The sequence below is a fragment of the Musca domestica genome, unplaced genomic scaffold (genome assembly GCF_030504385.1).
Source record: "Musca domestica strain aabys unplaced genomic scaffold, Musca_domestica.polishedcontigs.V.1.1 8, whole genome shotgun sequence".
In the NCBI taxonomy this organism is placed as follows: domain Eukaryota; kingdom Metazoa; phylum Arthropoda; class Insecta; order Diptera; family Muscidae; genus Musca; species Musca domestica.
In genome coordinates this window covers 9830161-9846991 of record NW_026712409.1, presented here as the reverse complement: position 1 = coordinate 9846991, position 16831 = coordinate 9830161, and the positions used below count along the sequence as shown (strand labels likewise).

Here is a 16831-nt window from a genome sequence, read left to right as displayed (position 1 = left end):
CAACCAGAACTCAAGCGTCGGCCATGGTGATGGTGTGGGCCGCCATAACAGCCGATAGTTAATCTCCACTCGTATTAATCGACCGTGCCATCAGAATCAATTCCGAATATTATCGCGAAAATATTCTGAAGGGTGTATTAAAGCCTTGTTCACGCAATCATTTTAGCCGCAGACCTTGGGCATTCCAACAGGACTCAGCACCATCGCACTCAGCACGCGCCACCCATGAATGGTTACAAAATGAGGTTCCTCGCTTCATTTTCAGTGCCACACAATGGCCTCCAAAATCTCCGGATACCAATCCGTTGGACTATTGTGTCTGGAGTATTTTGGAAAGCAAGATTGGCACTAAAAAATACCAAAGTGTCGATCACTTCAAGCAAGAGCTTCGCCGGGAATGAGCCAAAATACCGCAGAGCAACATTCGGGCAGCGTCTGACGGTTTTATTGGCCGTTTGAAGGCCATAATTCGTGCCAAAGGGGACCAATTCGAACAAATCTAAACTAATTCAGAAGTTTGATGCTATTTCCCACATTTTTTTATTTTATTCAATAAAATTAAAAAAAGAAATGTTAAAACTTGGCGCTTGACTTCGTTGAAGTTGTTTTTTATCTTACCCTGTATTTAGATCCGACTCGAAATGGACAACATTGGCCGGTTCCTTCGTGACCTACTCAGTAGAGGATCAAACGTTTGAATTGGAAGTCAGAATATATATTTAAACAATCGAACATTGGCTGAGGGTATACATCTGTCGGCAAAACCGACTGATGCTTTTTAACCCTAAGCCATATGGCTGCAGAGGATATATATTATTTGATACAGACAAAACATGCCTCATCGAAGTATCTTTTTTTGGTCGCTTTGGACCAAATCGATTTTTGTTTGTTTTTTTTTTTTTTTTTTGAGTTATTTTACCCCTCGGAGTGTATCTTACTGTCGTCAAAACCGAACCGTGTCTTTCTAACTTGATTTTCTTCCCTCTCAAATTACCTAAAATGTCTCCTTTGAAATAGACTATTTTTGTCTCCCATTTACAGAACGACAAAAAACGACAACACTCTTTATGGACTTTATAAAATTTCAATAAATGTCCTTTTTTCCTTGGCAACGTGGGAAAAAAAAACAGTCAACCCCATGCAAATGTGCTTAACGACCGCTTACCCTTCTTAATTGTTTCCGTCCATTACTCGGAGCATCTTTTGTAACTTTTGCGACTGTCAAGCATTGACTTTCCACGCATGTGACGATGGCGATGACGCTAACACTGACGCTGATGATGATGGCTATGGCTATGGCCTTGATCGCCAAATGTTTTCATCGGCGTGTGTGGAGGTCAACAGCAACCTCACACACCAACAAAAGAAAGGAAAAAACAAACACTTTGAGTTTGCCATTTTTTCCCGGATTGCTGCTGATGTAGATGTTTTCTTTTATGTTTTTTGTTGCAGAATGATTTTTAAATTCCCCCTTAAGGCCAACATCCGTGCCGGGCTGGCCGGTTTCTTCCTTTGCGTTTATGAAGAGTAGACGACTACTTAAGGCTATTTTGGGGCGTTATTTGGTCGCTTGTTTCCATTGCTGCTGTTGTTTCTGTTGTTATTGTTATTGGTGTGTGGTGGTGCCGCATATTGATGTGAACCATTCATTCAAGTCAACAACGTCAACAAACAGCAACAACAACAATGGCTTTACTGGGTCTGAACTCGTTACATGTTTAACTGAAGTCATTAGGATAAATTGTTCACTCGATGGTCTTGTCCCACTGCCATGATGTAACTCCCACAATCTGTTTATATGTGTGTGTGTGTGCGTGTGTGTATGTGAGTTGGTGTGCGCTCATGTTCCCTTAAATGACTGACATTAATTGATTAATAAACGAAATCGATATTTAATGTCTTTGAAAGCATAGCTTTTGGAGTATTTGCCAATCAAATTCGGAATAGTAATCATGTCAACTGACCACGTAAGACATTAATATTTTATTGACGTATTTATTCTCCTTCTCGTCCTGCCCCACTCCACCTCTCTTCACTCACCACATAGGCTTAATTAGATTGTTTACAATCGGAAAATCTACTTTGAATTTTGTGTATCTCCTTGACAACAAATCCTTTAAAAATAAAAGGGGACCGAAATTCTATTTAAATTGGAAGCAGATAGCCAGGACAAATTAAGTTCAATTATTTAGAACAGTGTGGCTTGTTTGTTCGGGATACCGTAGTATTTTGTTGTTGCAAAATGGTCAGGCTTATCCCTTTATTGTTGTTTTTATAAAAACAACGTTTGTTTATTAGTGGAACGAAAGCATAACAAGTGGAGAAAGATGAAAATGTTTATAAGTGCGGTTGTAAGATTTAGAAGACTTTCCAAAAGAATTTTAGTTTTATATAATTCTTTGGTTCCTCTTCTATTGAGCTTACGATCTCGTCACTTGGGTAAAAAATGTTTTTTGTCATAGAAGTTATTTTTAAAATAACTTCTGGGGAGAATATCCCAGACAAAAACAAGGGAACTGATGAGGATTGGTGGCTCTTTCCGAAACCTAGGTATTCCCTGCCTTACCCCCTGGTAAACATTACCATCGTTCTCCACTAATAAACAAACGTTGTTTTTATAAAAACAACAATAAAGGGATAAGCCTGACCATTTTGCAACAACAAAAAAAAAAGTTCAATTATTTATTCATCAGGGCAATGTGGTAAACAAAGTGAAAAAGATTTGGGGAGGATATATTTTTGGTAATTTTCAGTTAAGTCAAATAGGTTATTTGTCGTCAACGACAGAGCAAGTGACATTGGTTGGTCTTTTGGTCATCTATGCCAGAGTGGCTGACTCTACTCGTCATCTACTCAACAGTAGATGTCTTTAGCCATCATCTACGTTACAGTAGATGACTAGAGGCGTCATCTACGTTACAGTAGATGACCAGAGGCGTCATCTACTCTACCGTAGATGACCAGAGGCGTCATCTACTCAACCGTAGATGGCTGTAGGCGTCATCTACTCTACCGTAGATGACCAGAGGCGTAATCTACTCAACCGTAGATGGCTGTAGGCGTCATCTACTCTGCCGTAGATGACCAGAGGCGTCATCTACTCTACCGTAGATGACCAGAGGCGTCATCTACTCTGCAGTAGATGACCAGAGGCGTCATCTACTCTACCGTAGATGACCAGAGGCGTCATCTACTCAACCGTAGATGGCTGTAGGCGTCATCTACTCTACAGTAGATGACCAGAGGCGTCATCTACTCAACCGTAGATGGCTGTAGGCGTCATCTACTCAACCGTAGATTACCAGAGGCGTCATCTACTCTACCGTAGATGACCAGAGGCGTCATCTACTCTACCGTCGATGACCAGAGGCGTCATCTACTCTACCGTAGATGACCAGAGGCGTCATCTACTCTACCGTAGATGACCAGAGGCACATCTACTCTACCGTAGATGACCAGAGGCGTCATCTACTCTACCGTAGATGAACAGAGGCGTCATCTACTCTACAGTAGATGAACAGAGGCGTCATCTACTCTACCGTAGATGACCAGAGGCGTCATCTACTCTACCGTAGATGACCAGAGGCGTCATCTACTCTACCGTAGATGACCAGAGGCGTCATCTACTCGACTGTAGATGACCAGAGGCGTCATCTACTCTACTGTAGATGACCAGAGGCGTCATCTACTCTACCGTAGATGACCAGAGGCGTCATCTACTCTACCGTAGATGACTAGAGACGTCATCTACTCTTCTGTAGATGACTAGAGACGTCATTTACTCTACCGTAGATAACCAGAGGCGTCATCTACTCTACCTTAGACGACTGTAGCCGACATCTACACTACCGTAGACGACTGTAGGCGACATCTACACTACCGTAGAGGACTATAGGCGACATTTACACTACCGTAGATGACTATAGGCGTCATCTACTCTACCGCGGATGACTATAGGCGTCATCTACTCTACCGTAGATGACCAGAGGCGTCATCTACTCTACCGTAGATGACCAGAGGCGTCATCTACTCTACCGTAGATGACCAGAGGCGTCATCTACTCTACCGTAGATGACCAGAGGCGTCATCTACTCTACCGTAGATGACCAGAGGCGTCATCTACTCTACCGTAGATGACCAGAGGCGTCATCTACTCTACCGTAGATGACCAGAGGCGTCATCTACTCTACCGTAGATGACCAGAGGCGTCATCTACTCTACCGTAGATGACCAGAGGCGTCATCTACTCTACCGTAGATGACCAGAGGCGTCATCTACTCTACCTTAGATGATCAGAGGCGTTATCTACTCTGCTGTAGATGACTTTTTGCGACATCTTCTCTACAGTAGATATCGAATACAGTCATTGAATGTAGATGACTCTGTGAGTTATCATCTTCACAGAAATAACTTTTGGGCAATCTTCTCTTAGATGACCAGAGGCGTCATCTACTCTACCGTAGATGACCAGAGGCGTTATCTACTCTGCTGTAGATGACTTTTTGCGACATCTTCTCTACAGTAGATATCGAATACAGTCATTGAATGTAGATGACTCTGTGAGTTATCATCTTCACAGAAATAACTTTTGGGCAATCTTCTCTTAGTAAAGCGATTGTTAATCAGTTATTCCATAGAAAATGACATTTTTGTCATCTACTCTATTGCTTTATTTGTCATCTACTAGGTCAAGGTCTATTGTGTAAATAATTTTCTTTCAACAGCCTAAACTTATGTTGACTCCAAATTTCCCACACATTCATCATCCAGATTTATGTTTCCTATCCATTTAAGAATCGACCCGATTCTACCTTAATCCGCAAACCTTTTTCCTAGCATCTTATAAATATAATGACGAAAATCGCAACCTAAGCCATGGAAACTAGCTTTTAATGCTACTACCACTCTCTGGCACACAACCATCACTGCTGCAGTGCTAACCAAAGGGTCATAAATTCTCCTAAACTACTAACCATAATGGCTTTTGTATGTATTATTAAAATTGAAAAGCATGCTGTTGATGCTGCTGCTGCCGCTACTGACGAGTAGATCCTTGCGTGCTGACTGCCTAAATACCAGATAATTACAATCATTTTTTTTCCTCCGATTTTTTTTTCTATTCTCTATAAATTCCCAAAAATGTTTAACATTTAACTTTGTTCACCATAAAAACCATAAATTTTATAGCAACGGGAGAGGAAGAGAACGGGAAAATAATATTAAATACCGAAAACCGAACTTTAACACTTAAAATCAGCCAGAAAACTTCCGGAATATTCCCATCACCTGGCTGCCGGGCTCCTGGCATTTCCATGGAACATCCCCGGCAAAACAGAGTAGTAGACACAAACACACAGACAAACGCTGAGTGTTTGTCCTGAATCAACATGCAGACGCGTGCATAGATATCTACCGATATACTTTACTTTCGTTTATATTACAAAACCAGCAACAAGCATTTAGCCAATTATAAAAGCTAGGGGTTGGGTGGGAGAGGTGAGGAGAGAGAGGGAGGAAGGAAAGTAGGTAGGGATAAATGGATGAATAAAAATCTCAACCATGTTTTGTGTCGCTGCAATGCTGGGTAATTCTTTATGTAGCCAAAACGTTCAAAACCACAGAAGCTACTCTGAAAACGAAACTGGGTTGCCGTTTGAAAGGTATTGGAGGCAGAATTTGGTTGAAGATTCAATTTTGGCCCTTTTTGTTGTCGTTTGTAGCAGACCCCTATCTACTCACCCCCTACGGTACATGGCTGTATTCGTCATCTACTTTACCGTAGATGACTGTTGGCGTCATCTACTCTAAAGATGATTGTGGGCGTCATCTACTCTACCGTAGATGACTGTGGGCGTCATCTACTCTACCGTAGATGACTGTGGGCGTCATCTACTCTACAGTAGATGACTGTGGGCGTCATCTACTCTACCGTAGATGACTGTGGGCGTCATCTACTCTACCGTAGATGACTGTGGGCGTCATCTACTCTACCGTAGATGACTGTGGGCGTCATCTACTCTACCGTAGATGACTGTGGGCGTCATCTACTCTACCGTAGATGACTGTGGGCGTCATCTACTCTACCGTAGATGATTGTGGACGTCATGTACTCTACCGTAGATGACTGTGGGCGTCATCTACTCTACCGTAGATGACTGTGGGCGTCATCTACTCTACCGTAGATGATTGTGGACGTCATCTACTCTACCGTAGATGACTGTGGGCGTCATCTACTCTACCGTAGATGACTGTGGGCGTCATCTACTCTACCGTAGATGACTGTGGGCGTCATCTACTCTACCGTAGATGACTGTGGGCGTCATCTACTCTACCGTAGATGACTGTGGGCGTCATCTACTCTACCGTAGATGACTGTGGGCGTCATCTACTCTTCAGTAGATGACTGTAGACGTCATCTACTCTACAGTGGATGACTGTAGACGTCATCTACTCTATAGTAGATGATTGTAGGCGCCATCTACTCCACAGTAGATGGCTCTATATAGAGGACCCTTTTATTGACATTCTTTTATGGTCGCTCCCTCCCTAAAATTTGGTACAAAATCATTCACGACAACCCTAAACAGCACCCAAGAACCCCAAACTCACGCACACACACACAATATGCTGTGCACAGAGAGTTAAGAATGATTGGATGCTACCGCAAAGCGGCAAACGAACGTACACCAGACCAAAAAAATATAGATTGTTCACGATTTAAAAATAATGAACTTCTAAATTGACTCTAACCAAGCGCGTAAAACGCTGCTACTTATTCACTCACTCACTCGCTCAGCCACTGGCTCACTGGCTTTATTTGAATTTTTCATTTATTTGCGGTTTAATACTTTGTCTCTTCTTTCTCTTCCCTTATTTCCATATTTCATTTTGGCGTTGGACATGAACGGAATGCGGAATATTTTTCTTTGTCATATTTTTTGGGTGGCCAACATCACTGCCACTGCATCACCTGCAGTCAAATGGATAACCAGAAGAAAAATCTATTGGAGGCGCTGAGCAAAAAAGGCATTGCTGTGGCTAAATTATGTGTTCTGGATAACAATGTGAGAGATCGCCTGGAAGATATCGATAATATATACACTGAAATCATTAAATTTGTGGATGCCGGAGATTCCAAGGTATGTATATACATGTAGTTCAGCCCCGGCTGTGAGTGTGGGTGTGTATGTATAGATGTATGTCTGTAGGTAAATAAGATTAAGTGGGTGTATTTATGTGTATGGTAATGTTACATGTTGCAAAAATGTAAGGGCATTAATGGCTAAAATGGCGACTTTGGCATTAACTCGCCAGAGCTTAACTTGGCCATTAAAAACAGCTCACATTGGCTATCAAAAGTTATGTTAATGGATTATGGCGCTTAGATAAGAGTATTTAAAATATGTGTAATTTAATATTTATGACGTGGTATTTAATGAGACGGCAAGGAAGATTAAATTAGGCAATTTTCCGATTCTCCCTTAGGCTAGCAAAGGCTATATATTTCCTCCATTCGATTAATATTTTTCTCATAAATTATTCGATTGACTACGTGTTGAATATTGAATATTTTTTGAAAATTGTTTAATTTTATTGACTGAAAGCAAAAAATATCGGAAATAGCAACAAATTTTCGAATAAGTTTAGATTTGTTCGAATTGGTCAACTTTGCCACGAATTATGGCCTTCAAACGGCCAATGAAACCATCACACACTGCCCGAATGTAATGCTCTGCGGTATTTTGGCTCATTCCCGGCGTAGCGCTTGCTTGAGGTGATCGGCCCTTTGGTATTTTTTAGTGCCAACCTTGCTTTCCAAAACATTCCAGATACAATAGTCCAACGAATTGGTATCCGGAGATTTTGGTGGCCATTATGCGCTGGAAATGAAGCGAGGAACCTCATTTTGTAAACATTCTTGATGGCGCGTGCTGAGTGCTATGGTGCTGGTGAGTCCTGTTGGAATGTCCAAGGTCTGCGGCCAATACGTTTGCTTGCCCAAGGCTTTAATACACCCTCCAGAATATTTTCGCGATAATATTCGGCATATTTTCTGATGCCATGGTCGATTCGTACGAGCGAAGAGCGACCATCGGCTGTTATGGCGGCCCACAACATCATTATGGCCGGCGCTTCAGTTCTGGTGGCCAACCGAAGGTGCACATTTTCAGCTGACCTCACGATCATTTTGTTTGTTTACAAACTGCTGGACAACGAATGTTTTCTCATCGGAGAAACCCAAATTCGGCAGTTCACCACTTTCGGCCAAGCAAAGCAAATCTGTAGCTCTTTATAGTCTATTTTCTTTCTGTTGCGGTGTAAGTTCTTGCACTTTTTGAAATTTCAATGGCTTTACCACGAGCTCATTTTTCAATATTTGCCGAATTGAATATTGCGATATGTTCAGCTCACGAGCCATTTTTCGGCCACTGCGGCGGCGGGTTTCGATGAAGTCGCTTCTTTACTTTTCGAACCATTTCTGCTGATATGGCTGTTTTCTTCCGTCCACTTCCTTGACGTCGGACTACGCTACCCAGTATCACGGTAATGAGCGATGGTACAAAACTCAAAAGATTTATTCGCATTTAAATGCTGGAGTGCTCTGCCAATAGCCACCTGTGGTTTTACAGCCAAATATAAGGAAATCTCACTATCACGCTTGAATTCCATCACGAATAACTTTTTTTTCGGAAAATTCTCATCAAAATGCTGATGTACGCTTGTAAACAATAGAATGAGCTGCCACTAGAATAATTTTAACAGCTATCGGGCGAGTGGCTTAGAAATGAGAGCAGTCTGAAGTTGATTGCAGTTTTTTCATCTCACCCTGTATATAGACACCCCTAGCACACTTCTCGATAACACATTTTTATTTTATTTGAAAAAAAAAATTATTTTCCCCTTTGCATTGATCCTTTCCCTGGAAAATACCAACAATTTTCACATTTGATTATTTTTATCAGGAAAACTCAATGACGTTGACGTTTGTTTTTCCTTCAACCAGAACATGTCAATTGTAAAGCAAATACCTGACGTTGAATGGACAATTTTGTAATAAAACCTTATTTTCCCCTTCTTTAAATTTCTTACCTACCCTCTCCCCTTCAGTGACTGTTCATACACTTCCGTTTCATTCAAAAATTGATTGAAAATATTTTTGTTTTTTTTTTTCAAACAGAGAAGGAGATTTTTTCATCAGAAATATTTACGCTTACGTTTATTTGTAGCATAAAAAAATACAAATTTTAGTTATTCGATACTCCCTGCTGCTGCTGGAACATCAAACATGTCTGAAGTGGCTCTTTTCAAGTTGACATTTATCTTTGAAAATTGCAATTGACAAAAAAATGAAGACAATTAAGATAATCTCCGTACTCCTCGAAGGTCAAGTATGTCGATTTACAGTTTTAACCTCGTGGAAAATTTATTTCGCATTTAATGAAATATTGTCTGTAATTTATTAACAGTAATTAGAAGATAACTTAATATTGTTTATGAATGGTTTATTGAGGGTAATTATTTTAAATTTAAATGGCATAAAATTAGTGGTCTTCTGCAGGCAATAAAATCAAAACAAAACAAATTATCGCTCAGTAGGTAAATTATCGCTCAGTAGGGTAGGGACTTAGGGACATCTCATTTAAGCCTAGCCTCAACCTCGCTTCATTCTCAGTTATTTTCCAGGGTCCGCTGGCTTATCTAAATTTCACTAAAATTATACGATACATTTTCAGAAAATTCGAAAAATGCTTACGTCCGAAGTTCTTTTTGCCTATATGACCCATATATTCGGAAGATACCCTATGATGTTTTGTTTTTCAAAATTTTGAACCTTTTGTGGGGGAAGTACCTGAAGGACTGCGCCGATCCATCCCATTTTTACAGCAGATCTTGTGTTAGTAGAAATAATGAGATGTGTGAAGAGAACCGGCTGCTTATTTCGAATTTTGTAATCGTTTTAGTTAATCAAAACGTTGACCCCTTGTGGGGGAGGCACCAGAAGGAGTTGACTGATATATTCCATCTTCACTCCAGACCTTGGGTTAATAAAAATATTGTGATTCGTGTAATCTGAGGATGATCGGACACTTACATCGCATTTTATAAGAGCTAAAATTATACAAAATTTTGACCCGCTGTGGGGGGTGGGCGTACTTGATGGAGTGGACCGATATTGTCCATTTTCGCACCTGACCTAGTACAGAGGCAAATATTAGTTTTAGCAAAGTTGGAGCAAAATCTGATTATCCTATCTCTGTCTGTGAAGTGAAATATTTGAATATTTCGACCTTTTATGGAGGAGGTACCAGAAGAAGTCAACCGAAATTGTTCCTCTCCGAACTCGATCTAAGTTTGATAATAATATTACGATGTATCAAGTTTGGACCAAGTCGTAGATTCCCTTCGAGAATTATTGTGCGCTCCAGTCAGTCAGACAGACATATGGACGGGCATCGCTAGATCGACTCCAAATGTTCTGAAACGGATATGGTCCAAAGAAACCTAGGGTATAAAATTGTTATTTCGATGAGGCACGCCGTATCAAATGATATATACCCTCTGTAGCGATGTGGCCCAGGATATAAAAATTCTGTTAAATGCTATCTAAAATTAAAAAAAAAAAATATTTTTTTCAAGGACATCTATGTAAAAAATTTAACCTTTTAATTTTTTCGCAATTTTTTTAAATGAGATTTTTATTCGGGACACTGTGGGTACTTTTTTCGGAACACTGTGGTGCTTATTAAAAATTTTCAAAGTGTTTCATTTCTCACATAAAAAAGTATGTTAAAAAAGTACGCTTTGATTTACCTTGTTTTTTAGGAAATTTTCGATTAAAAAAAAAAAAAAAATAAACTTATGTTTAAATAAGAAACTGTTTACATGAAAACGAGTAGGTATGTCTCTAATTGTAGCAAAAAATATAATATTTCTCTTGAGCAATCTACAGCATTGTTAAAAAAAAAACAAACAACTTTTTTTTTAATAATCGATTGACTCTTGTTCGGGTCAAATTGGGATTTATTTGTAAAACTACTCTCCGGGGGCATACATGTATGTATTGTTATACAAATATCATTAATTAAAAATTTCACAAAATTCCCAGAATATAAATAACAGCATATCATACATGACGTATAAGTAATAATAAGTATTATTTACATGACACTCATACCCTGAATTAATATACCTCATAAGTCGCATATTCATCTGCGACAATTGTGAAGCATAACTAAACATCCCTACAACTATCCCCACAAGCAAAAGGTTCTCCTCTAATATAGCAAAAAAAAATAAAAAATATTGACATAATATTAATCCGAATAAATCTACAGCATTTTTCCAAATAATTAATCAACAGGTTCTTTTATGCAGGGTAAAAAAGGGGATATATTTTAAAAACTATACACGTGCACAAGTGCAGCTTGTCTCATATATGAATAATTGAAAATTTCACAATACAGTTCTTGGAAGAAAACATATGAAGATTATGAATATGTGTGGCGTATGAGTAATAATATGTATTATTTACATGTTACTCATACTCCAAACTAATGTTGCTCATACGTCACATGTTAAATAGTGACGATTAGGTAACTTGATATAAAAAACATCACCACTACCTTCCTCCACACAGTTTTACGAAAGAGAAAATATATTTAAAAAAATATATGGGGTAAACTGCAAGGAGAATGTTAATCTTATTAAATATACGTATGTATGCTTGTATGTAGGTACGTATATATGTTGCATGTTATGGCAACATTTACGCAAAAGAATTCGTGTTAAAGATAATAAGCACACTTATATAATCTACTGATTATTTGAATAATCCATAAAGAAAATGAATATTTTGCTACAATGTTAGTGTGTGTGTGCGGGCGTGTGAGAGCGTTTGTGTGCGTATATTGTAACAAAATTACAAATGCATGGGTATGCTTCTTAAAGCCATACAGAATTAATTATCTACACTAAGATGCTCAGCAAGCAAAAGGAATTTAATTTAAGGGCATATTCTCATCAAGGACATGGTAAGGTTATGTGCTCGTGTTTTTTTTTAATTTATGAGTTTAATGATTGATTAGCCGGAAAACGGTTAAGGAAATTGGTAATTTATTTTTATACCCTCAGCCATATGGCTAGAGAGGGTATTTGTCATTTATATACCAAAACGTGCCTCATCGAAATAACGGTTGTAGACCCTAGGTCTATTTGGATCAAATCCGTTTCACGACATTTGAGTCGGCCTGTCTGTTTGTTTGCGATAACTCTCGAAGGGAGTATCCGATTTGGTCCAAACTTTGTACATCGTAATATTATTATCAAGCTTAGAACGATCTCGAAGATGGACAATATTGGTCCACTCCTTCTGGTACCTCCCCCACAAATGGTAAAAATTTTGAATAATTATAAGTCTTATAAAATGTGATGTAAGAATCGGATTGTCTTAAAACTTCACACACCCCAATATTTATATTAACCCAAGGTCTGATGTGAAGATGGAATATATCGGTCCTCTCCTTCTGGTATCTCCCCACAAAAGACAAAAAAAAAAAACAGAAAAGAAAAAGAGAAACAGTAATCCGATTTTGCTCCAACTTTATAAATCGTAATATTTGCATAAGTCCTAGTTCAGGTGGACAAAATCGGTAAACTCCATCAAGTACCTCCCCCACAAAGGGTGAACATTTTGAATAATTAAAACTCTTTTAAAATTTGATGTAAGAGTCCAATTTTCTTACATCACAATATTTTTATTAACCAATGGTCGGTCCTCTCCTTCTGGCATCTCCCCCACAAAGGATCAACATTGTAAATATCAATGAAGCTCATAAAACTCGAAATTAATATCCGATCTCATTCAGACTAGCCACATCTCAATATTTCTATCAGCACACGATCTGATATAAAGATGGTAGAAATCGTACCATTCCCCACAAAGGTTTAAAGTGTTGAATGACCCAAACGATCATAAAATCCGAAATAAGTATCCTGTTCTCTTCATGTTTCACACATCGCATTATTTCTAATAACACAAGATCTGGTGTGAAGATAGCATTAATCGCTGTATTCCTTCTGGTACCTTCCCCACGAAGCTCATAAAACGTTTTGAAGATGCGAACCTCTTCTGGTACCTCACCCACAAAGGGTCAATATTTTCAGCGATTCTTTACAACTTGCTATATATAAATATTTTTCCCAACTAGAAACCTGAGATGTATATGGAATTTATGATTTCGCATAAAATTGGATATAAATGTTCGATTTTTTTGTAATTTAGCTCATATTTTGTATCTGTATTAGGTGAGGTATGAAAATGGAATACTTCTGTCAACAATATGTGGCACTTCGCACAAACTTTCAACATTTTCTAAAAATTATCACATATGACATATAAAGTGAAGGAAGCAGTCGATGTAGTCCAAACCTATTAAGGTCCGAAACGAAATAGACAATATTGGCGCATTTCTTCCGAACCTACTCCATAGAGGTTCAACAATTTGAATAATCACAAGAGATGTCGAATTATATTTTAATAATCGAACATTGGCTGAGTGTATACATCTGTCGGCAAAACCGACGGATACTTTTTAATTTGTTTTTAATCCGAAAAGTTTATGAAACGCTGATGGGAGGGAGACACATTTTCTCTAAAAAACTTTTTGGCCTCTTTAGTATAGTTGAGAAACTAATCACAATTATTCTATTTAATATTAAGATTTCAATATTTTGCACATATGTTCTCCATTTTCCATAATCCAATAGAATGCCGCAAAATATTGAAAGCATCATTCCTTCTCTACATTAGCTTCTTGCCATAGCATGATGCATGGACTCTGCTAATCAAATTACTTTCATCTTCCATTTTTTTTTCAACTTTGCTTCAAAACTTGTTTTAAAAAATAATTTAATTAGTCTGCCAGCAGAGAATTGATACTTGTAACCATTATGGCTTTAATAGCAACAACACCACCAACAATGGCAGCAAGAAAATCTATTAATGACTACGTCTAGACCGAAAACTGCTGCTGATTATACCACTCCATTTCACATGCCATTTTTTCTGCTTCTTTTCCTCCTCGTCCCGCTCCTCTAGGCCTGGAGTCCGATTAAAACGATATGAAAATTAAGCAATCAAGCAACATAAATTTAACGTCATCATTAATTAACTCTGGTGGGGTGTTGTGAAGCCAATCTATAAGAAAAGATGCCAACAAAAAAAAAAAAAAAAATGCAAATAGAAAAAATCACGAAGAGAACATAAAATGTATCAAACTGCTAGTAATGAAGTACTATTAGTTGAGACACACTGTTGCTTGACTAAATATTCAGGCAGCAGTATTCCCAATGAGCCAAGCAGGCACAATGGGCAGTATTTTACCCAAGCATTGAGTATTGATATTTGGCAAGTTTCTTGGATATTCTAAATTTTGGACCTTTGTGGGAGAGGTACCAGAATGAGTGCACCGATATATCCTATATTCACACCAGATCTGGGTTTAATAAAAATACTGTCATTTGTAAATTTCTGAAAGATTCTGAAAAACCTATGAGAAATCCAGAAAAAGAAAAATTGTTATAAAAATCCATGTAGTAGGTCCATCCATGGCCAAAGGACCTCTGAGAAAATTTTGGAATAAACAGACATTTATGGAACCAATGAACCCTCATTATCTCTTAAAAAAATCTGACCCTTTTAAGAAAAATTCTTACATGTCCTTTAAAAAAAATCTAAAGATGAAGGACTCTGGCACTGAATATCCTTGAAGAAAAAATTGTGAGCATACACACGTTTGGGAGTGGAAAATTCTTAAAAAAAAAACAGTCAATGGAGATCAATGCCCCTTTAGAACTTTTTTCTAAATTGGAGCAATGAACCCTTTAGAAAAATTCCTAAAAACCACATTGTAAGACCAGTGGACCTTTAAGAAAAATGCTTATTCAAATCCACGTATTAGGTCCATCAAGAAAAAATCTAAAAACCTCACATTTTTTGTAACAAAGAACCTTAAAAATTTTACCAAAAAATAAGTTTAAGGAGCCAAAGGAGATTCAAAAAAATTGTTGAAAAAATCCGTGTTTGGCGGGTTTAAGAACCTTTAATAAATTCTAAAAAAGAAAAACTAATTTTAAGGGACAAAATGACCTTCAATCAAGGATTATGGGATCGAATATCTCTCAAGAAAAACAAACACACGTTTGGGAGAGGAAAATTCCTAAAAAATCAGTTTTTGGAGATCAATGGTCCTTTACAAAAAATTCTTTCAAATTGGGGCTAATGAGGCCTCTAGAAAAAAACCTAAAATAGGGCCCTGTGGCCCTTTAAAAAATTCTTATACAAATCAACGTATTAGATCCATCAAGAAAAAATATAAAAACTCAATTTTTTAATCCAAAGAACCTTTAAAAAATCTCTCAAAAAATAAGTTTATGGATCCAAAGGACCTTCAAGAAAAATTGTTGGAAAATCCCTGTTTAAGGGGTTTAAGGATCTTCAATAATACATCAAAAAAAATTTTTTTTTTTTTGAGGGACTATAGAACCTTCAATCATGGATTATGGAATTGAATATCCTTCATTAAAAAAATTCTTTAACAAACACACGTTTGGGAGAGGAAAATCCGTAAATAATAAGTGTTTAAAGATCAATGCACCTTCAGAAAAAATTCTTTAAAATCGGGGCTAATTAACCCTCCGAAAAAATTCCTAAAACACTTTTTAAGTCTAGTGGCCTTTTAAGAAAAATTCTTAGACAAATCCACGTATTAGGTCCATTAAGAAAAAATATAAAAACTCATTTTTTTTAATCCAAAGAACCTTTAAAAAAATCTCTCAAAAATTAGGTTTAAGGATCCAAAGTATCTTCAAGAAAAATTATTTGAATATCCCTGTTTAACGGGTTTAAGGATCTTCAATAATAAATCCAAAAAAAAAAAAAAATAAATAAATAAATAAATTTGAGGGACTATAGAACCTTCAATCATGAATTATGGAATTGAATATCCGTCAAGAAAAAAATTCTTTAACAAAAACACGTTTGAAGAGGAATATTCTTAAAAAATCAGTGTTTAGAGATCAATGGACCTTTAGGATTTTTTTATTGAGGCCAATGAATCCTTTGAAAAAATTCTAAAACCACTTTTTTAGTCCAATGGCTATTTAAGAAAAATTCTTAGACAAATCCTCGTATCAGGTCCTTAAGAAAAAATATAAAAAACGCAAATTTTTTAACCCAATAACCTTTAAAAAATCTCTCAAAAAGTAAGGTTAAGGATCCAAAGAACATTCAAGAAAAATTGTTGGAAAATCCGTGTTGAACGGGTTTAAAAGCCTTCAATAATAAATTGTTAAAAAAAAATGAAAAAATGTTTATACATCTACGTATTTGGTCCATCGAGCAAAGAATCTAAAAACGTCACCTTTTTGAAACTAATGAACTTTTAAAAAAATCTCAAAAAATAAAGCTAAGGAGGACATTCAGGAACATTTTTGAAAAAAAAACCGTTTTGAAATAATTAATCTAACAAAAAGTCTCAAAAATAAGATTAAGGATCCAAAGGACATTGAAGAAAAAATTGTTAAAAAAAATCCGTTTTGAACGGGTTTATGGACCTTTTAGAAAAATTTTTAAAAATCCATGTTTGAAGGCTTTTGGGAACTTTAGTAAAAAATTCAAAAAGAAACATCAAATTTTAAGGGACTACAGAACCTCCAAGAAAAACTCTTAAAATAATTAATAAACCTAAAACTAGCTGAAAATTTCGTTCATTTATTGAAAATCCTCTTTGCAGGGATTGTGTAAATTATTATTTCTATAATTCCAAAATAA

General features: G+C 37.2%; 1 protein-coding gene across 1 annotated transcript in view; it reads left to right on the top strand.

Annotated features, from left to right (window-relative positions):
* The window catches only part of LOC101889276 (tripeptidyl-peptidase 2), a 251316-nt gene that overhangs the window by 219430 nt on the left and 15055 nt on the right, over nucleotides 1–16831 (top strand). Inside the window, exon 16 of the mRNA XM_005174804.4 lies at nucleotides 6977–7139. Within this exon, the coding sequence (XP_005174861.1) occupies nucleotides 6977–7139 (163 nt within the window). The remainder of the gene's footprint in view (nucleotides 1–6976; nucleotides 7140–16831) is intronic.